We start from the raw sequence: 21,836 nt of genomic DNA on the forward strand, positions 1-21,836 counted from the left end.
GTTATCTTCCCCATATATACCCAACTACAATGGTGAGACAGGCATAAGGTAACTGCTGTAGACACTCTTGTTCAAAAGAGGGTGGGGTGGTGATGGTGGGTAGAAGGAATGGAAGCACAGAGGAGTCACTGGTGCTTAGAAATTCTGAAATCTAGCCAAACACATGATGCCAGTGCTTTAATTAAGGCCTAGTTCTGCTCCCTGGGAATGAGTCTCTGTGACTTTTGGTTCTGCCCTCTGAGTCACCATTCTTTTCCCATAAGAAATAGCCCATTTTTATAGTTCAGTAGTTTTCTCAGCCTGCTCTCTGCCCATAGTAGACTGGGAGTCCAAAGACCTCTTTTCATTTCGTACTGTCTCTGTGAGCTTCAGGCCAAGCTAACGTAATTCTTTTAAAATTGGGGGGGGGGGGGTTTCCTGTGTATCAAATTATGCTCTACACCATTATCCAAAAAAACACACCCACAAATCTTTCAGGTAGCCTTTCTTGACCTTGGGCCCCCTGTGAACCTGTTGTGGAAAAACACCCTTAACAGTCTTAGAAATCCTGTTGTTTAACATAGAGGGTCCATGAGGCACAGCATTAAGTTCCGCAGAAAGAATTTTTTTCCACTAGGAATAATTTTGAAAGCATCTATGAGACACTGCCTTAAATCTTTCTGATCTACACTGCTGGTGGAATGTAAACTGGTACAGCCATATGGAAAACAGTATTGAGCTTCCTCAAAAAATTAAGGATATAACTATGATATGATCCAGCTATTCTACTACTGGGTATTTATCCAAAGAATATGAAAACACTAATTAGAAAAGATACACGTACCCCTATGTTCATTACAGCATTATGTATGATAGCTAAGATATGGAAACAACCTAAGTGTCCATCAACAGAAGAATGGATAAAGAAGATGTGGTATACATACACACACACACACACACACACACACACACACACACACACACACACACACACCAGTGGAATACTACTTAGTCATAAAAAAGATGAAATCTTGCCATTTGCCACAACATGCATGGACGTTGAGGGTATTAGGCTAAGTGAAATAAGTCAGAGAGAAAGACAAACAACTTATGATTTCATTCATATGTGGAATATTTTTTAAAAGTAAAATAAAAACAAGCACATAGATACAGAGAACAAAGTAGTGGTTTCCAGAGGGGAAGAGGTATGGGGGGAGGGTAAAATGAGTAAAGGGGATCAACTGTATGTGGTGAATTGAAACTAAACTTTTGGTGGTAAGTATGCTGTAGTGTATATACAAGTCTAAATATAATGTTATACTCATGACTGTTATCAACCAATGTTACCTCAATTAAAAAAATCTTTCTGAGGTCTTAACAAAGGATTTTACAGTTGCATCCTCGACTTGTCTTTACCCTGTGATCTCATTTTGCTAGCAACACCTTAGAGCTGATCTTTACTATAAGGCCATTTTTTTCCATTGAGATTCTTGTGCTGTCTGGAAATACTATCCTAGGTCCTCTTTTAGTTTACCTCTCTCTTCTCATATTTCATTATAAATAGCTAGAAAAAGCCAGCTGACACTTTGGACTTTCTGCCTGGAAACTCGCCAAACAGATCCTCAAACTCATTAGGTACCTTTCTATTTTCCGTGTTACCACAAGTAACCTTGCTGCCAAACCTTTGTCTAGCTTCCAGTAACAATTCCTTTACTGTTTTGAAAGTGATCACCAACACCTCCTCCAAGTCTTTCTAGCTTTCACTGACAGACGCCTCAAGGCCCTTCAAGTCCCCACACATTGCCCGGTCTCAAAGCCAATGTCACATGTTTGGGGGTTTGGGTTATAGAAGTGCCCAATTCCCAGTTATCAACTTGTGTTGTGGTTATCAGTTGTTGCCTAACAAACCACCCCCAAACTTAGTAGCTTTAAAAAAAAAATCATTATATGTCTCGATTTTGTGTGTCAATATTTGAGGTAAGCCTCGAATGACCAGCTCTTCAGCTCCACATGAAGTGAACTGGGGTCAGTTGATATTCAGCTGGCAGTTGGGCTGGTCTGAAGGATCCAAGATAGCTTCACTCACATGACTGAGACATTGGCAAGGACAACTGCAAGGCTAGATTCAGCCTTCTCTTGAAGGCCTTCTCTTTGTCCCTCTCTTGAAGGCTGGGCTCAGTCAGGCCCTTCTCTTCTGCATGTAGTCTCAAAGCCTGTTCATGAAGTGTGTCCAGAAGGGATGTCAAACATCTTACGTGACACCCAAGGGATCCAAGAGGCAGTGTTCCAAGAGATAGGAAATGGAAGCTTCCAGTTTTTTAAGTCCTGGGCTTGGAAACTGGCAATGTCATTTCTGTCATATTTTATTTATTAGCTAAAGCAGTTACAGACTCTGCTCAGATTCAAGGGGAAAGTATATGGACATCATCTCTTAATAGAAGGGGCATCAAAGAATTTGTGGCCATATTTAATCTGCCACATAAAGAAAGTTAGCAGTAAAACAAAGAGTTGAACCCAGATCTTCTGCCTTCAGATGCATGCATGGGTCATAGCACTCATTCATTCTTTCATTCATTCATGATGCAAGAAACATTTCTGAAATGCCGCTGTCTGTTAGGTACCATGTTAGATGCTGAGCAGGATATAAACATTATCTTCTATTCTAGGATAGCCCACAGTCTAATGAGGTTAGTAGATGTGTTCACAGATAATGCTAGATACTAATAGAAAGTTACGCCAAATGCTGGGGGAACACCGAAGATGGAGGGAATATCTACAATGGGAAAGAGGGAATATCGGGAAGGCTTGCTAGAGAAATGACCTTAGAGCTGAGATTTAAAAGCTGAAGAGAATTTGCTGAGAAGAGAAGACAGTGAAAGACTTTCTAGGCATGGGCCAAGAAGAGGCGGGGTGAGAGAGCATGGTATGTTTGGGAAACATTGAGGAGTTCACATGACTGATGTGGAGAATGTGAGGGGTACAAGCCTGAAATTATTTTAATGTTTTTTTCCTGAGGTAGTCAGAGAGGTATAGGGAGAAGGTGATTGGAGACTTCATTTCAACCTAATGCTTTTCCTATTGATTCTAAGAGTTGTGACTCCAAAGCTTTTCCTTCTTTGTTTCTATTTGCAACCCTCCCACCCTGTTTCTTCATTAAATCATGGCAATAGGCTCAGAGGAAGATAAGGTCATTTAATGTTCTATATTTACATCCAGCATATAAACTTCGGTTTTCCAACATGTGTGCAAGTCTGGGTAACAGACTGTGTGTCATAAATATTCATCCTGTCTTTTCATATGGTTATTTGAAGGCTAAACATTAAGCCTGACATTAGTCCTTAGTGGAGTGGAGATTGATGTGGTTCAACAAAGAGGTATTTTACTCGGCAACAGACTCCAACATGCTAAGTCAAAGACCCATTTCAATACCTGTCCCCTGCAATGCCTGTGTGAAAATTAGAAAAATGTACATCCTCTGGGCAGATACAGGCTCACACCAGGTTTCAGTGGCTTGGAGAGTAGAGCAGGGTCTGAATATCAGCTGCCACTTGTTTCCTGCCTCTGGCACCTTTGTGACATGTACAGAATGTGTGACTCTATGTTCTGGCTTTGGCTAGTTACTGGTGTTCTATTGTTAAATGCAGAATAGAGCCTGTGGAAACAGACCAGAGAAGCTAGTTTCTGTCCCCTGCTCCCCACATCCTTTAATTATATTCTGTGACTTACTGTTCAAACAGTAAGCAAATCATTCTCCTTCTTTGTCTTTATTATCCTCTCTCTGAAAGCTCCAGGGACCGTTCCTTCCTACCTGGAATATAGAGCCCAATTTGTCAGGAATAAGTTTGGTAAGCATAATATTCTATCCATACTTTCATCTGCCTCAGGAAAATGACTTTTTAAAAAAGCTGTTTGTTTTCAGTGTACAGACTATTTTGAAACACTAATACCAGGAATAAAGAGAAAGAGGGGGAGAAAACATTGCCGACAATCCTGTCTCCTATCGTATAAACTATTTTCATTTCTCCACTTAACCTTGGTGACCATTGTCTCCAAGTTCCTAAATTCCAAACTCTGTCAATGTGTGTCATTTTTTATTGTTTTAATGGAAGAATACATTTCATTTTATTTTCTGCACTTTTTACTAAATAGTATGTCCCCCCAAAATTTCATGTTTCCTTCATGCATATACCCAACAAATATTTACTTAGTTCTTATAATTTGCCAGGTTCTATTTTAGATGACAAGGATTCAGTAATGAATATGCCAAAGCTCTTACCCTGAGGACTTAATGCCAGTGAGAGACACATACAACAAACAATGCAAATGTCGAGTGCTGTAAAGTAAATTAAACGAAGGCAATGGAACAGAAGTAATGTAGAGAGTGACCATTTTAGAAAATAACTCTTGGAGTAAATATACAATTACTTAATATTTCCCTATGATCAAACATTTAGATCATTGTTTTTGAGATTATCTGCCAGTGAAATATATATATATATATAATATATATATTATATATATATTTATTTATTTATATTCTTGGCTGCGTTGGGTCTTCATTGCTGCTCAGGCTTTCTCTAGCTGTGGTGAGCAGGGATTACTCTTTGTTGCAGTGCACGGGCTTCTCATTGCAGTGGCTTCTCTTGTAGAGCACCGGCTCTAGGTGTGCCGGCTTCAGAAGTTGTGGCATGAGGGCTCAGTAGTTGTGGCTCACGGGCTCTAGGAGTGCAGGCTCAGTAGTTGTGGCACACGGGCTTAGTTGCTCCGCGGCATGTGGGATCTTCCCGGGCCAGGGCTCGAACCCGTGTCCCCTGCATTGGGAGGTGGATTCTTATCCACTGCACCACCAGGGAAGCCCTATGTATTTATTTTTTATTTAAAATTTTCCTTTAGAATGAAACTCCAGAAGAGGACTACTGGCAGTTTTAGCTCCTGGTTTTACTGTAAAGATTGTAATCACCACAATTCATGCTTCAGAGGACAAAATGTTAGCAAGAGAGGATTCTGGGAAGACGGCAAAGTAGAAAGCACCAGGATGCTATCTCCTCACCTAGACAACAACTTCACTAGCAGAATCTGCCTCATGTAACTGTTTGGAATTCCAGAGTCTATTGAAGGCTTGCTTACAACTTCCAGGGGAAGACTTGCTTCTGATCACCAAGGTGCAGACAAAGAGGCAGGCCGTTGTTGCTGCACATCCCACCCTGTTGCAAGCTCCTACCCATGTAGCTAAATTCCCGGGGATTTAAAGGGCTGGCACCCCTATTTCCACCCCCCCTCATTTTTCTCTTTTCCTTCTGATGGAATTGAAGGGAGAAATAGAAGGCTCGATTCTGGGGTTCTTTTAGAGGTTTGAATTTTCTCAGAGAAAGACAGGACGGCCATGAGGAAAAAAGAAACAAACTGCAGCAACATCGAAGACCTTGAAAGGAACCTGAGGGTGTCAGAGGAGGGAAAACAGTAGCCACAAGCCCAAGCACTTGTATCTTCTGCCTCTTGCCACCTACCTTGCCCACCCCACCAGCCCACTCTGCCTGGGACTTGAAATCTGTGGCTGAAGGACCATCACCACGTAGCTTCAAAAATAATTAACAACCCTCCCTTCCCAAACACACCCAAATTCACTCATCCAGCATTTACTTTTTTGAATCCACTCAGAACTTTTTTTCTACAACCCCCCTCCCTAAATGGAGTTGGTGGCGGTGGGGGGATGAATACTGAGCTGGCCTTAGTTTTTTTTAAAGAGAATTTTCGATCCAATGAGGCCCCCCAAATAATTGAGTTTTGGGTTCTGGTTGGTTGTTTTATTTTTTTCCCCCAAATTTTAACCACCTCCACCCCAAGTCCGATAAAACCTTGATCATGGGTTCAGGTCCCATAGACCCCAAAGGGCCTCCTTAAGCTTAAGGAAGCTGGATAGCTTCCTTAACTGAGATGGGGAAGTCACAAGTGTGGATGGGATTTCGAAGATCTTCAGTATGATAAAGGAAGCACGAAAGACAGTAAGTCGATGTATTTACTTGAACACTCTCCTGCAGACCTGTTCAACTAGAAATATTGGTCAAGTTTACTGATGTTGGTAGTTACAAGTTTCTTAACAATTGGCTGACGTATTCAAAGACAACAAGCAACATTCTCCTCTAGCAGCAAATTCTGCTGACGCTGCAGCATCTACCACTCACTGTTGACCATCTCAAGCAGCACAGCACAGCCAAACTGGTGAAGCAACTGAGCAAGTCAAGTAAGGATGAAGAGCTCTGGAAATTGGCCTCAGTCCTTATCAGCGACTGAATGACTGTCATCCACTCCCAGAGCAGTACCCAGCCTGCTGAGAAAGATAAGAAGAAATGGAAAGAAGAGGGAAAGAGTTGAACCACCCCTCCTGAGTGACCTTTGACTGAGGTGGAGGCTGAGACTCAGACTGAGGAGGCCCCAGAGGAGAAGAGGGAGAAGCCCAGGTCTCTCTGAACCGTGGTGCCCAGACTCGTCACATTCCTTACCACTAGGCTAGAGCTGGAGACCCCGTCTTCGGTGCCTGTAAAGAAGAATGCCAGTGCAGTGGTGGTTTCTGATAAGTACAACCTTAAACCCATCTCCCTCAAGTGTCAGAGTTCCACAGCTGCCCCAGGAGATGCTGCACCCCCCGCAGAGAAGAAATACAAGCCACTCAACACGACACCCAATGCCACCAAAGAGATCAAAGTGAAGATCATCCCACCATAGCCTATGGAGGGCCTGGGCTTTTTGGATGCACTAAATTCAGCACCTGTTCCAGGCAACAAAATTAAGAAGAAGAAGGTGCTGTCACCCACAGCTGCCAAGTCAAGCCCATTTGAATGGAAAACGAGCACAGAACCAAGCACAGCAAACCTTCTTCCCCAGAGCCAGCACCTCCTTCTGCGGCTATGGACACAGAACGTCCAGGGACCCCAGTCCCCACTGTTGAAGTCCCAGAACTCATGGATACTGCCTCTTTGGAACCAGGAGCTTGGCATGCAAAGCCAGTGGAGATCCTAGCCAGCTGACCCGGAAGGGCAGGAAGAGGAAAACTGTGACGTGACCTGAGGAGGGCAAACAGAGAGTATTTCTATTTTGAACTGAATGAAACTGAACGAGTAAATGTGAATAAGATCAAGGATTTTGGTGAGTCAGCTAAGTGAGAGATACTGTCAGGCCGACATGCATTTGAGGTAGCCCGGCGTCTGAGCCACGACAGCATGGAGGAGAATGTGCCCTGGGTGTGCCCCCAGCTCCTGGTGCTGCTCTCGCCTCTCATCACCCCTGGAAGCAGTAGCCAGGATCAGTACATCCAGGCTGAGCAGGAGAAGGGGATCCTTCAGGAGCTCTTCCTGAGCAAGGAAAGTCCTCACAATCCTGATCCTGAGCCCTATTCATCCCCCTAGATGAGGAATGTTCCATGGATAAAGCCCCATATGTTGAGACCCTGGAGCCTATTAGGTTGGTTGGGCTGTGGTTCACCCGATGGGGTAAGTGTTTCCAAGTTGCCTTCTGTTTTGGACGATCTTATGGAAAACATGGGTGCCAGGAAGAGCCTCCTGCGTTCTGGAAGAGGAGGCATCGATGTGCAAGAGATCCTCCCTCCATTGTGGGTAGCCCTAACAGTCATCCCGCAGAGGAGCTGCTGAAACAAACAGACTATCCAGACAAGGTCAAGCAGATGCCAGTGCCACACAGACTCTTAGGCCCTGATCTGATAGCCAATGGTTTTCTACCGGGAGGTCCCGGGAGCCCCCAAGGGCATACAGCACTTCCCCCCTGGACCTAGGGGACCAATGCCAGGTCCCCATGTAGGCCCTGGGTGCCCTGGTGGGCCAGTGGTCCACGTCTCCTGGGTCCCCCACCCCCTCCCTGGGGGCAGTGCAATCCCTTCTAGAATGACCCAGTTTTCCCCATTCAGGGTGGCCTGACGCTGGGGGTATCAGGACCAGGTCCTGGACCATCCCATAGAGGCCGTGGTGGCCAAGGAGGAAATGAACCTCTTCCTCCTCTTCCATTCTGAGGGACCAGAGGAGGTTGCTCTGGAGGAGGACCCCCAAATGGACAAGGGGGCCCTGGTGGGGGCATGGTTGGAGGCGGTGGGCATGGTCTCCATGAAGGCCCTGGTGGAGGAATGGGTGCTTGTGATGGACATCAGCCCCATGAAGGCCCTGGTTATGGGGGCCCCATGGCCACCGGCCTCATTATGTCCCTGGTCACTGAGGCCATGACCATCGAAGGCCACCCCCTCGTAAGTACCGTGGCTATGATGGCTCTGGCCATGGAGAAGGGGGTCACCAAGGGCCTGATGGAGGCCACAGCCATGGAGGAGACATGTCAAACTGCCTTGTTTGTTGACATATCATGATGTTCTCATAGCAACTGATGCTATGAGAACAACTGTGCCTTCTACCACCCGAGTGTCAATGGCCTCTCCTGCCCTAGGGAATCACCTGCCTGCCCCATCCACACACACCCCTATGTACTGTAGCCTTGCTCCTTTCACACTTTTATGGCTTCTGTGAGGCCCATTTTCCCCTTTCCCCAGCTGATGAGCTGGCCCCCTCACGGCCTACCTGCCTGAGTTCCTGTGGGTTTTCTGATCACTGGTGCACATTGATGTACATATTTTCCTCCAGTCTGGGGAGGAGAGAGACTGGACACATTCTTTACCTTGGACTGCTTAAGAGGAGACCAAGTTGCCTTCACTTTTTGAGATTTGCCCTGTATCCCAAGCCCCTTTCTGGTATTACCCTTTATGCCTGAGAAGCTAAAGCTGGTTATCCTAGAGAATACCTCTACCCTCCTATTGTGGGTCCTCCTCATGCACACACAACTCTGATGTAGGATCAGCTGCACTTATGAAATCATCCCAGTCAAGTTCATTCTTCCTTATGGGGTGAGGAGATGGCAAAAGGGGTATTGTGTATCCTACTGCACTGAGAAGGCTCAATCCAGTTGGATTTGAGTTCCAGAGTACACATCATGTCCACTCCTCCTCTCACACAAGCTTTACATTCTGAGTCCTTTCTCAAGTAAGACTTTGCAATCTTCTGTGAATACCCAAGTTTGCATTATGGGTCTGCTAGGTTCAGTGATGGCAAATTCATACTGACATCCAGTGAAAGTTTCAGCTTGCATAGGTGAGGCCATTGATGGTGGTCTACAGCTCATTCCGGAAACTGTAAAACACTTCAGTGAGACCAGCTTTCTATCAGCTGAAGCCCAGTGTGCTGGGCCTGACAGTCACACTACTTGCACTCCTCTGGGAATTAGCTTGCTCCTGGCCTCCACCTGGAACCTTGTCAGTGTGAGGCCTCCAGCTCCCTTGCCCTGTCAGCCACCTCTGAATCCCCGCCACGTGCTTTCCTGGGTGGATTCAATAAGATGACTTGTCCTCTCACAGCCCTCTCCTTCACTTGTCTCAGCATCAGTTGTTTTCTAAGAAAACAGTGCATTGGTTGGATTTTGTGCACAGACTTGGGTTAGAGCCACAATGGATTTGAGGATGAGTATTTTCTTTTTCTTTTGGTTTTGTATATTTTGTAAATTCATAATCAACAATGGAAAGAGAAACAGCTTATTAAAAAAAAATAGTACGCTCTACAACAATAGTTGACAAAACACACATACCAAAACTTATAGGGCTCAGTGAAATCAGTTTCAAGGGGAAAATTTATAGCTATAAACACATGAAAAAAAAATCTCAAATCAACAATTTAACTGTACAACTTAAGGAACTAGAAAAAGAAGAACAAATTAAACCCAAAGCTAGCAGAAAAAAAAGGAAATAATAAAGATAAAGCAGAGATAAATGAAACAGAATATACAAACAATGGGAAAAAAATCAATGAAACAAAAAGTTGCTTCTTCAAAAAAATCAACAAAATTGACAAACCTCTAGCTAGAGAGACCAAAAAGGAAGAGAAAAGACTCGAATTACTAAAATCAGAAATGAAAGTGGGAACATAACTACAGAATCTACAGAAATAACAAGGATTATAAGAGATTACTATCAACAAGTATATAGCAACAAATTGGATTACCAAGATGAAATGGTCAAATTACTAGAAAAATAACCCAAGACTAAATCACAAAGAAACAGAAAACCTGAATAGACGTATAACGAGTAAAGAGATTGAATTCACAATCAAAAAATCTCCCTACAAAGGAAAACTCCCTTCCTAATGCCTTCATTGGTGAATTCTACCAAACATTTTAAAAAGAAAAAACACCAATCCTTCCCAAACTTTTGCAAAAAGTTGAAGAAGAGGGAACACTTCTTAACTCATTCTGTGAGGCCAGCATTACCCTGATGCCAGAGCCAGACAAAGATACTATTAGAAAACTAAAGATCAATATCCCTTACGAACATTGATGCAAAAATCCTCAACAAAACACTGGCAAAGCAAATTCAGCAACATATTAAAAGGATTATACACCATGACCAGGTGCAATTTATTCCTGGAATGCAAGGATGTTTCATTATATGAAAATCAATCAATACAATACATCACATTAACAGAATGAAGGGGGAGAAACCCACATGATCATATCAAGTGGCACAGAAAAAGCATTTGTCAAATTCAACACCCTTTCAAGATAAAGAACACTCAAACTTAAGAATATAAGGAAATGACCCCAATATAACAAAAGCTGTGTATGAAAACCCACAGCTAACATCATATTCAATGGTGAAAAACTGAAAGCTTTTCATCTAAGATCAGGAACAAGGTAAGGATGGATGCCCACTTTCACCACTTCTATTCAACATAGTACTGGAAGTGGTAGCCAGAGCAATTAGGCAAGGAAAAATAAATAGAAGCATCCAAATTGGAAAGAATGCAGTAAAAGTATCTCTATTTGCAGATGGTATAATCTTATATGTAGAAAATCCTAAAGATTCCCGCCCCCCCAAAAAAACCTGTTAGAACTAATTAATTAATTCAGCAAAAAAACAGGATATGAAGTCAACACAAAAATCAGTTGCATTTCTACATACTAAGAATGAAAAATTTGAAAAGGAAGTTACAAACAAAATCCTCTTACAAACAAATCCTTCTTACAAAAGGAAGTTACAAACAAAATCCTTATCAAAAAGAGTAAATTACTTAAGAGTTAACCAAGGAGGTTAAGTATAATGAAAACTATAAAACATTGCTGAAAGAAATTAATAAGACATAAATAAATGGAAACACATCTCGTATTTATGGAATGGAAGATTTAATATTGTTTAAATGTCAATATTACCCAAAGCAATTTACAGATTCAATGTAATCCCTACCAAAATACCAACTACTTTTTTTTTGTAAAAATAGATAAAAAGCATATTAAAATTCACATGACATCTCAAGAGACCACAAATAGTCAAAACAATCTTGAAAAAGAAGAACAAAACTGGAGGATTCACACTTCTTGATTTCAAAACTTACTAAAAAGCTACAGTAACCAAAACAGTGTGGTACTGTCATAAATTTATGACATAAATGTCATAAATACATAAATAAATACAGACATATAGACCAATGGACTAGAATAGAGAGCCCAGAAATAAACTATCACATATATGGTCAAATGATTTTTGACAAGAGTCCCTAGATCATTCAATGGGGAAAGAACAGTCTTTTCAACAAATAATTCTGGGGAAAATTGATATACATATGCAAAATAATGAAGTTGGATTTTAGCTAACATAATATAAAAAAATTCCAAATGGATCATGGACCTAAATGTGAAACCTAAAAGAATAAAACTCTTAGAAGAAAACATAGGAGAAAAGCTTCACAACATTGAACTTGGAAATGATTTCTTAGCTATGAATTAAGAACATAAATAACAAAAGAAAAATCAGACAAATTGTACTTTATGAAAAATTTAAAATTTTGTGCATCAAAAGGCACAAAACAGAGTAAAAAGGAAAACAACAGAATGGGAGAAAATATCTCCAAATCATTTATCTGATAAGGCATTAATATATAGAATATATAGAGAACTTCTCAAACTCAACAATAAAAAAGCAACCTGATTCAAAAATGGGCAAAGTACTTGAATAGACATTTCTCCAAAGAAGATATACAAATAGCCAAGAAGCACACACAAAGATGCTCAGCATTGCTGATCATTAGGAAAAGGTAAATCAAAACTATAATGTGGGGACCTCCTTGCTGGCACAGGGATTAAGACTCTATGCTCCCAATGCAGGGGGGCTGGGTTCAATCCCTGGTCAGGGAACTAGATCCCACACGCATGCCACAACTAAGGAGCTGGCGAACTGCAGCTAAGGAGCCTGCAAGCCGCAACTAAGGAGCCCAGGTGCCGCAATTAAAGAAGCCAGCCGGGGGTGGTGGTGAGGGGTTGTGGGATGAATTGGGAGGTTGTGATTGACATATATACACTAATATGTATAAAATAGATAACTAATAAGAACCTGCTGTATAAAAAAATAAAATTCAAAAAAAAAAGAAAAAGCGAATATAAAAACAAGTTGCCAGCAAGCCGCAACTAAGGTCCGGTGCAACCAAATAAATAAATAAAAATAAATATTTAAAAAAACCTATAATGTGATATGACCTCACACTAGTTAGGATGGCTTCTATCAAAAAAACAGAAAACAACAAGTGTTGACAAGGATGTGGAGAAATTGGAATGCTTGTGCACAGTGATAACTGGAGAGTTATTTTTTTTAATAGGTATCACTACACCTATTAAGTTTCAGTTTTACAAGATGAAAAGAGGTATGGGAATGGATGGTGGTGATGGCTGTACAACATTGTGAAGGTATTTAAAACCACTGAACTGTACATTTAAAAATGGTTAAGAGGCTTCCCTGGTGGTGCAGTGGTTAAGAATCTGCCTGCCAATGGAGGGAACAGGGGTTCAAGCCCTGCTCTGGGAAGATCCCACATGCCGCAGAGCAACTAAGCCCGTGTGCCACAACTACTGAGCCTGCGCTCTAGACCCTGTGAGCCACAACTACTGAGCCCGCATGCCACAACTACTGAAGCCTGCACGCCTAGACCCTGTGCTCTGCAAGAAGAGAAGCCACCACAATGAGAGGCCCACGCACTGCAACCAAGAGTAGCCCCTGCTCGCCGCAACTAGAGAGGGCCCATGAGCAGCAACAAAGACCCAATGCAGCCAAAAATAAAAATAAATAAATAAATTTGAAAAAATAAAATAAAATAAACATTTAAGTAAGAAACTGTGCCAATTCTCTCAGTGTTTTTTAGAAGATAGAGCAGCAGGTATAGTTTCTAACTCATCCTATGAGGCCAGCATTACTATAATTACCAAATCCAGAGAAAGACATTACAAGAAAAGAAAACTGACTAGTCTCTCTCATGAGCATAGATGTAAAACGTCCTCAACAAAATATTAGTAAATAGACTCTAACAATGTATAAAAAGAATTATATACCAAGTGACATTTACCCCAGGTATGCGAGGCTTGTTCAACATTTGAAAATCAATTAATATAATCCATTACATCACAACCTTAACAGTCTCAAGAAGAAAAATCACTTGATTATATTAATAGATGTAGGAAAAGCATTTGACAAAATCCAACACCCATACATGATAAATACTCCCAGTAAACTAGGACTAGAGGGGAACTTCCTCAATGGCATAAAGAATATCTACAAAAAAACCTGCAGTAGCATTATACTGAATGGTGAGATTCCAACATTAGTGAGAAGATTTTCCACTGAGATAAAGAACAAGGAAAGGATGTACCCTCTCACCACTGCTTTTTAGCATTGTCCTGGAAGTCCTAGTTAATACAATAAGACAAGAAAAAAAAATAATTAGGGGAGAATGGACACACATATATGTATGGCTGAGTCCCTTTGCTGTGCACCTGAAACTATCACAACATTGTTAATCAGCTATACTCCAATATAAAATAAAAAGTTAAAAAAAAAGAAAAGGAAATCAAAATTATACAGATTGAGAAGGAGGAAATCAAACTGATTTTGTTAATAGAAGACATGATTATCTCTATAGAAAATTCAAAAGAATCAACAAAAAAACCCTCCTGGAACTAATAAGTGATTATAGTAAGATTGGAGGTGTTAACATACAGTGTTAACATACAAAAGTCGACTGCTTTCCTATATAACCAGCAATGAACAAGTGGAATTTGAAATTAAAAACACACTATCACTTAACATTAGCACTCCTCAAAATGAAATACTTAGATACATACCTAATAAAATATGTATAAGAACTATATGAGAAAAACTACAAAATTTTGATTAATGAAATCTAAGAAGAACTAAGTGAATGGAGAGATAGTCCATATTCATGGATAGGAAGACTCAATATTGTCAAGATGTCAGTTTTTCCCAACTTGATCTATAGATTCAATGCAATCCCAATGAAAATCCCAGCAAGTTATTTAGAGGTTATCAACAAACTGATTCTAACGTTTATATGGAGAGGCAAAAAGACCCAGAATAGCCAATAGATTATTGAAAAAGAAGAACAAGTTGGAGGATTGATGCTACCCAACTTCAAGACTTACTATAAAGTTGCAATAATGAAGACAGTATGTTATTGGTGAAAGAATAGACAAACAGATTAATGGAACATAATAAAAGCCCAGATAGTCCCACATAAATATACTCAACTGATCTTTAACAAAGGAGCAAAGGCAATACAATGGAGAAAAGATAATCTTTTCAACAAATAGTACTAGAAGAACTGGACACCCACATGTGAAAAAATGGATCTAGACAGAGGCCTTACACACTTCACAAAAATTAACTCAAAATGGATCACATCTAAATGTAAAATACAAATATATAAAACTCCTAAAAGATAACATAGGAGAAAAATCTAGATTATTTTGGGTTTGGTGATGATATTTTAGATACAATCCATGAAAGAAAGAATTGATAAGCTGGACTTCATTAAAATTAAAAATTTCTGGTGGGCGGAAGATGCTTTCAAAAGAATGAAAATACAAGCTTCAGACTGAGAAGAAATATTTGCAAAAGACATATCTGATAATGGACTGTCCTCTAAAATATATAAAGAACTCTTAGAACTCAACAACAAGAAAATAAACAACTCTTTTAAAAAATAGGCCAAAACCTCAACAGACACCTCACCAATTAAAATATACAGATGGCAAATAAGCATATGAAAGGAAAATTTAAGGGAAATGGAAATCAAATAACAATGAGATACTACTATGTACCTATTAGAATAGCCAAAACCCAAACACTGACAACATCAAAAGCTGGTGAGAATATGGAGCTACAGGAACACTCATTCATAGCTGGTGGGGATGCAAAATGGTACAGCCACTTTGGAAGACAGTTCAGTAGTTTCTTACAAAACTAAGCACACTTTTACCATACAATCCAGCAATTGTGTTCCTTGGTACTATCCAAATTAGTTGAAACTTATGCTCACATAAAAGCCTGCAAACATACTGTTGGAGGGAATGTAAAATGGTACAGCTACTGTGAAAAAACAGTATGACAGTTCCTCAAAAAATTAAACATAGAATTACCATATAATACAGCAATTCCACTCTGGGTATATAATCAAAGAATTGAAATTAGGGTCTTGAAGAGATATTTGTACATCCATGTTCATAGCAGCATGATAGTAGCTAAAATGTGGAAGCCACCCAAGTGTCCATCAATGAATGAATGGATAAGCAAAATGTGGTATATACATATAATGGAATATTACAGCAGTCAGCCTTAAAAAGGAAGGAAATTCTGCAATATACTATACCATGGATGAACCTTGAAGACATTATGCTAAATGAAATAAGCCAGTCACAAAAGGACAAATGTTGTATGATTATACTTATATAAGATACTTCGAGTGGTAAAAATCATAGAGACAGAAAGTAGGATGATGATTACCAGGAGCTGAGGGGAGGGGAAAAAGGATAGTTATTGTTTAATGGGTAGTTTTGGTTTTACAAGATGAAAAGCATTCTGGAGACGAACGGTGGTAATGGCTGCAAAATATTATGAACGTATTAAATACTGAACTGTACACTTAAAAATGGTTAAGGTGGTAAGTTTTATGTTAAGTGTATTTTACTACAATAAAAAAATTGGGAAAAACCCTATACGTAGATATTTATAGCAGCTTTATTCATAATTGCCAAAACTTGGAAGCAACTAAAACGTCCTTCAGTAGATAAATGAATAAATCAACTGTGGAACATCTAGAGAGTGGAATATTATTCAGTGCTAAAAAGAAATTAGTTATCAAGCCATGGATAGAAACGGAGGAACCTTAGTTTTCATTTAAGTGAAAGAAGCCAAGGTGAAAAGACTACATGCTGTATGATTCTAAATATATGACATTTTGGAAAAGGTAAAACTATGGAGTCTGTTAAGAAATAAGTGGTTGCCAGGGGATAGGAGCAAGGGAAGAATGAATAGGCTGAGCACAGAAGATTTTTAGGGCAGTGTAACTATTCTGTATGACACTATAATGGTAGATACACATCGTTATACATTTGTCTAAACCCATAGAATGTACAACACCAAGAGTGAACTCTAACTTAAGCAAGGATTTTGTGTGATAGCTTATCAATGTAACAAATGTACCACTCTGGTGCAGGGTGTTGATAATGGGAGAGGCTATGCATGTACAGGGGTAGGGGTATATGGTAAATCTCTGTACCTTCTGCTCAATTTTGAAGTGAACCTAAAACTGGTCTAAAAAGATAAAGACTATTTTAAAAAATCTGGCTCAACAGAGGGTACTAGATTTTCATATCGGCTTCTGCATTACATCTCCTGCTGTCAGAGAAAACCAGAACCAGACAAGTTAAAGCAGTGAAAGCAAATTTTATTCAGGACCTATTGCAAAAGGGGAAGAGAAACCTCAGTATAGAACTGGACTTCACTCTGTATTATACAAAAAGGACAAGCAAGGACTAGGGTGGGAGAAAGTGGATGGAAAATTACAAAAAGGAAACATCAGAGTTAAAAGGGAATTCTGGCTAAACCCATCGATAGGATTTCTGCTGAAGGCAGGCCAAGGTGGTCAGATACTGAGGGAGGGGGATTCTGGCTAAACTAACTCAGCTAGAATCTTGCTAAAACTGGAATAAGTGGGCTAAGCACAGAACCCAAGGTTAAGGTCTTGAGGGCTTAGAGGAGCTTGACTAGAGTTGGGTCTAGGAGAGTCTTTGTCACTTCAATGGTCTTGGTTACTTTTTTTATTTAAAATTATGTTTTGTGATTAGATCACACTCTCTGGTCTACAGGACACTTCCCAAGGGTTCTTTTCTAAATCTGGATTAGGAAGAAAGATCATTGAATAACTACTTCCTTACAAAGATACATGTAGATGCTAAAGGCATTCAAGGTAAGTCTTCCCCCATTTTCTTGTTTTTATACACTGAGAAAGGAATATCAGGCTGAAAAAACGTTGTAGTTCCCTCCCACAACCTAATAAATGCAACTGGTATATAATTCAAATCTTGGCTTTACCCCTGAATAGCCATGTTTCTATTCCTATAAAACAGGAATGTCAACATTAACCTTTCAAGGCTCAGGCTAATAAATGGAAGTTATGATTTTATACATATATATATGTATATATATATACACACACATATCTGTTTATATATATGAATTATGTTAAAATATTCACATATGTTATATAGATATACACAATATAATACAATAATGGATCCCGTTTATTTTACATAGTTATATATATTCCAACTAAGTGAAATAGAGGTCAGCTACATGAAGAAGGTAGTATTTAAGGAGGGTCTTAAAGATAGTTGGATTTCAACAGAAGGGAACAGCATGGCAAAAGATCAGAAGTGGAAAAGCACAGTGAAAACTGAGGGCATGGTAAGTAGTGTGATATGGCTGGAATATAGGATGCCTGGTTTGAGTCAGAGTCATATGGGAGATTAGGATGGGACCAAATGGTTCAAGGCCTTAGTGCCATGCTAAATTTCTGAACCACAAGTCTATGAATGCTCTCTGATTACATTTTTCATGGTAGTAGTGTGGAGAATGGATTGATGGTGCAGAGGCAAGGGCTTCATTAAGAAGTTGTTGTAATAGTTCAGAGGGGACAAGGAAAATGGCAATAGGAGAAAAGAGGCAAATGCCTGAAAATTTCCTCCCAAATAATTTTATTTGTCCAAGCCAGAGAATTAAGTAATGATTCTTGGGGATGTGTGAAAGATTCTGATAAAAAACATGGCATTAGGGATACACCTATTTAGGTGGGAGCCATTAATAGGAAGGAAGGCAAGTCTTGGAAAAGAGGGTAAATAGCAAACTGGTTATATTTAATATGAGATATGAGTGCATTTAAATAAAATACGTGATTTTATAGAATAGGGACTCCAAAGTTAGAGCACTTAGGCCCATGCCAGTTTGACACTGTTCTGCTTCCAAGAATCCTTTCTGATCCTCACCCAATGGTCTAATCACTCCCTTCTGTGCCCTCTAAAAACCTTTGGTAGTGGGTGACAGAAGAACTCATCTGTTTACTTGTCTTCCCATCTGGATTCTGGGCTCCATCAGGAACTAGCCAGGTTTCCCTAGTGCCTAGCATAGGGTCTAGAGAAAAAATTAAAAAATCAGTAAATGATGAATGAAAGAAATGGAGTCAAGACCCAATTTTAGTCTCTTGTTGAATGAATGACTATTAGGAGCATTCTCATCTTTCTTTCCTTCCTTTACATACATTGCTTCTTGAGCTCTTTGTTCATTCAACCAAGAATAAAGCCTACACTGCCTTAGGCAATGTGCCAGGCCTTGCACAGAGGAGGTACAGATGATTCAGCTTGATCAGCCTGTGACAGAGAGAAGCTCAGGGACTGAGAGCACAGAGGAGGCAACTAACCCAGACTGGAGGGTTAGGAGAGGCTTCCCAGTGGCACCAAAGTTGAGTCCAGGAAGACAAGTGGGGATAAAGTTTAGCTTAATGGGAGGTATAAGGTCAGGAGTGGGAAGAAGTGAGTTTCTGTCAGAGAAAAAATATGGGTAAAGGCCTCAGCCGGAGGGAATAGTCCTCTAGATAACTGAAACTACTTTATTTAGACATCCTAGAGTTTAGAATATGCAGGGAACAATGCTGCTAATGAGATAGGAGAGGTAGCCAGATTTGTAAACAATTTAACAATTAATACTTAGTCATAACAGCATTGGGAAGCCATTGAAGGTTTTAAAAGGCTTAAATTCCCCCTAGGGGAATGACATGATCATATTTACATTTAAAAAAGGTAACTCAACTGTACAAATAGTGGATTGAATGGGAGCAATGGTGAATGCAGGGGAAAGAGTTCAATGTATTACAGTAGAGAAGTGATGGTAACTTGTACTATGGTGGTGGGAATGGAAAGAAATAGAACAATTGGTAGAAGAATCTTTCTGGCTGTGATGTAGGAGGTTTAGGAAGTGACTGGGGAAGTAGGGAAGGTTCATTAGTGAGTTTGGACTCTATTCTGAAGGGATAAATGGTAAACCTTTTAACATTTTAATCATGGGAGTGATCCATTCATACACGGGTTTAAAAATAGATCCCTTGGCTGAAGGTGGTGAGAAGACTGTCAAAACAGCGCACAGGTAAGAGCTGAGACAAGCGAGGTGGGCGCAGTGCGTCTGGGGAGGCACGGGAGACGCAGGATTGGTTTCGGAGTCACGTCTCAGACTGTCAGAGAAGCAGAAACTGACGCAGGCCCAGGAACAGCTGCTTAGGACTGGAGAAGGCGAGAGAGGCGGGGTGGGGGGGACGCGCAGCTGAGAGCCGCCCACGCCTCCCAGCGCCGGGGGCGGGACCAGAGCACGCACGGCGGCGTGACGCAGGGCCGCAGCTGGCCTCGTTCTGGCCGCCGTCGCCGCCGCTTTCAGGCGGAGTAGGATGAGGCCCGCGGCTGCAGCTCCGGCGTCGGCGGGGGCAGCGGCAGCTGAGGCAGCAGCTGAGGGAGCCTCGACGGCCGCGCCCCCCCCTCCTGACCTGGATTAGGCCCAGCAGCTCCGTGGCCGCCGCCGCCCCGCGGGGGGGCGGGGTGGGGAAGTGTTTCGTCTCCCCGCCCCCCCCCCCCACCGCCGCCGCCGCCGCCGCCGCCGCCGCCTCGTAGGAGGCTACCACCGCGACCCCAGGGAACCCGCGGCCCAGCCTTAAGCCCCCAACCCCGGGGGCTGGCATGAGCGGCTCTTCGGCGGCGCCGGGGGGCGGGTTAGCCGTCGCCGCCTGAGCCCCGGCCTGCCGCCCGACCCCACCTCTCTGACCGAGGCTGACGGCGGAGCGTGCGAACGACCCCGCTACTGCTTTCTTCCTCCCCTAGATCACACACCCCAGCCCCGGAAGATGGGGAACTGCCTGAAGTCCCCCACTTCGGATGACATCTCCCTGCTTCACGAGTCTCAGTCCGACCGGGCTAGCTTTGGCGAGGGGACGGAGCCGGATCAGGAGCCGCCGCCGCCATATCAGGTAGGGGAGGGTGTGTGTTGGGCAACGGGGGTGCGAGGAGTAGAGGCAGCTCTGGCTGAGATTGTGGGATCTTCGGGGCTGTCACTGCCCCTGGCCTGAGGAGCACTGACCCCCTTAGGGCTGGATGTGAGGGTGATTGCTTCCCACCCTCAGGATAGGGGGAATCCTTCACCTCCCCTCAAGCACTGCGTGGGGATGGTACTTGTCCTTGAGTTCTGGGATTCGAGTATGTGTGATATCCCCTTGGCCTGTGGCTGGTGGTTAAATGGTGGAGTTTGGAAGTGATATTTTCCTGCCTTTATGCCTGAACTGTGAGGTTTGGAGGTGATTTCCTCATCGCATCGCCAGCTGGATTTTGGGTTCTGGATAGGTCGTTACCCCCTCCCCCCCCCCCCCCCCCCCCGTTTATACTTTCAAGTGTGATCATCCTCTCCTCCCTCCTGTCTGTCTGTATTCATTGGATCTGGTAGGCGTTCATTTCTCCCTCTGCTTGGGAGATTTCCAAGTAGTGATTTTGGTTCTAGCAACATCGAGTTACTTGTTTTTATATATGTTTATATTAATTTTTAATCCCTCCTTTTGCTCCACCCCTGTGACACACCTTTTAAACACGCTGACTTAAGAGAACTTGCTTATCTTGAACTTTGGAAACCTTCAAACCTTACCTGAGAAATAGCTTATGTTACTCGTGGTTCTCCCTTTGTATCAAAGACTTGTCTTCTAAATAGCTTCACTGCTTTTTGTACAGCAATCAGCAGCTCCAGATATCTTTACACAATTAATAAAGAGCTAAAGACTGCTTTAGAAAACTCAAAATAGATATGCAGCTGTTATAATCCGTAATATATATAAACCTTTCCTCTACTTTTTCAATTTTAAATGATGCTGATTAAAAACTTTTTCCCCAGAAGGGCTTGGATAGTTGTAGCTTAATTTTTTTCATGAATGGGGTTTAATTTTCAAACTGGGCAGTCTCCTTTGTTGTTTCATGTGGTGACATCATTATCTAGTGTTATTCTTTTCTCATTCCTATGTAAATCAGTGTCTCACCACACCAGAAAAACCTGATCACATATGCTGGTTTTCTGGATAAAACCCTTCAGGGGCCTTTCATATATGCCAACAAAGTCCAGTCTTTTAATTGTGGCATAGAGAAGTCTCCATGATTTCTCTTTCACATTCATATTCCAGGCCTATCAAGTACAACAGCCTGTTTACACATCTCTGCCTTAGCTCCATTTGCCCCCTCTGGAGCCCTTCCCCCAAAGTCAGCAGGTGAACAGCGTAATCCTCTTTGAGGACTCAACTGTATCTGAAGTCCCTACATTCCCCTCCCTCTCACCCTGAATCCATTACTTCCTTCTTTGTGTCCCCCCTGAAGGAAGTGTCCACACTTTCATAAGCAGCCCATTTAAC

The 21,836-nt window shown here is 41.7% G+C and overlaps 1 protein-coding gene and 1 pseudogene across 1 annotated transcript in view; both read left to right on the top strand.

The window, feature by feature from the left end:
- Window positions 1-5,841: 5,841 nt before the first annotated feature.
- On the top strand, window positions 5,842-8,467 carry LOC132417511 (serine/threonine-protein phosphatase 1 regulatory subunit 10 pseudogene; annotated as a pseudogene).
- An 11,345-nt stretch (window positions 8,468-19,812) lies between these two features.
- RNF11 (ring finger protein 11) overlaps window positions 19,813-21,836 on the top strand; it is a 38,894-nt gene continuing 36,870 nt past the window's right edge. The window contains exon 1 of the mRNA XM_060021811.1: window positions 19,813-20,420. Within this exon, the coding sequence (XP_059877794.1) occupies window positions 20,298-20,420 (123 nt within the window). The 5' untranslated portion in view covers window positions 19,813-20,297. The remainder of the gene's footprint in view (window positions 20,421-21,836) is intronic.

This window comes from Delphinus delphis, chromosome 1 (genome assembly GCF_949987515.2).
Source record: "Delphinus delphis chromosome 1, mDelDel1.2, whole genome shotgun sequence".
NCBI lineage: Eukaryota > Metazoa > Chordata > Mammalia > Artiodactyla > Delphinidae > Delphinus > Delphinus delphis.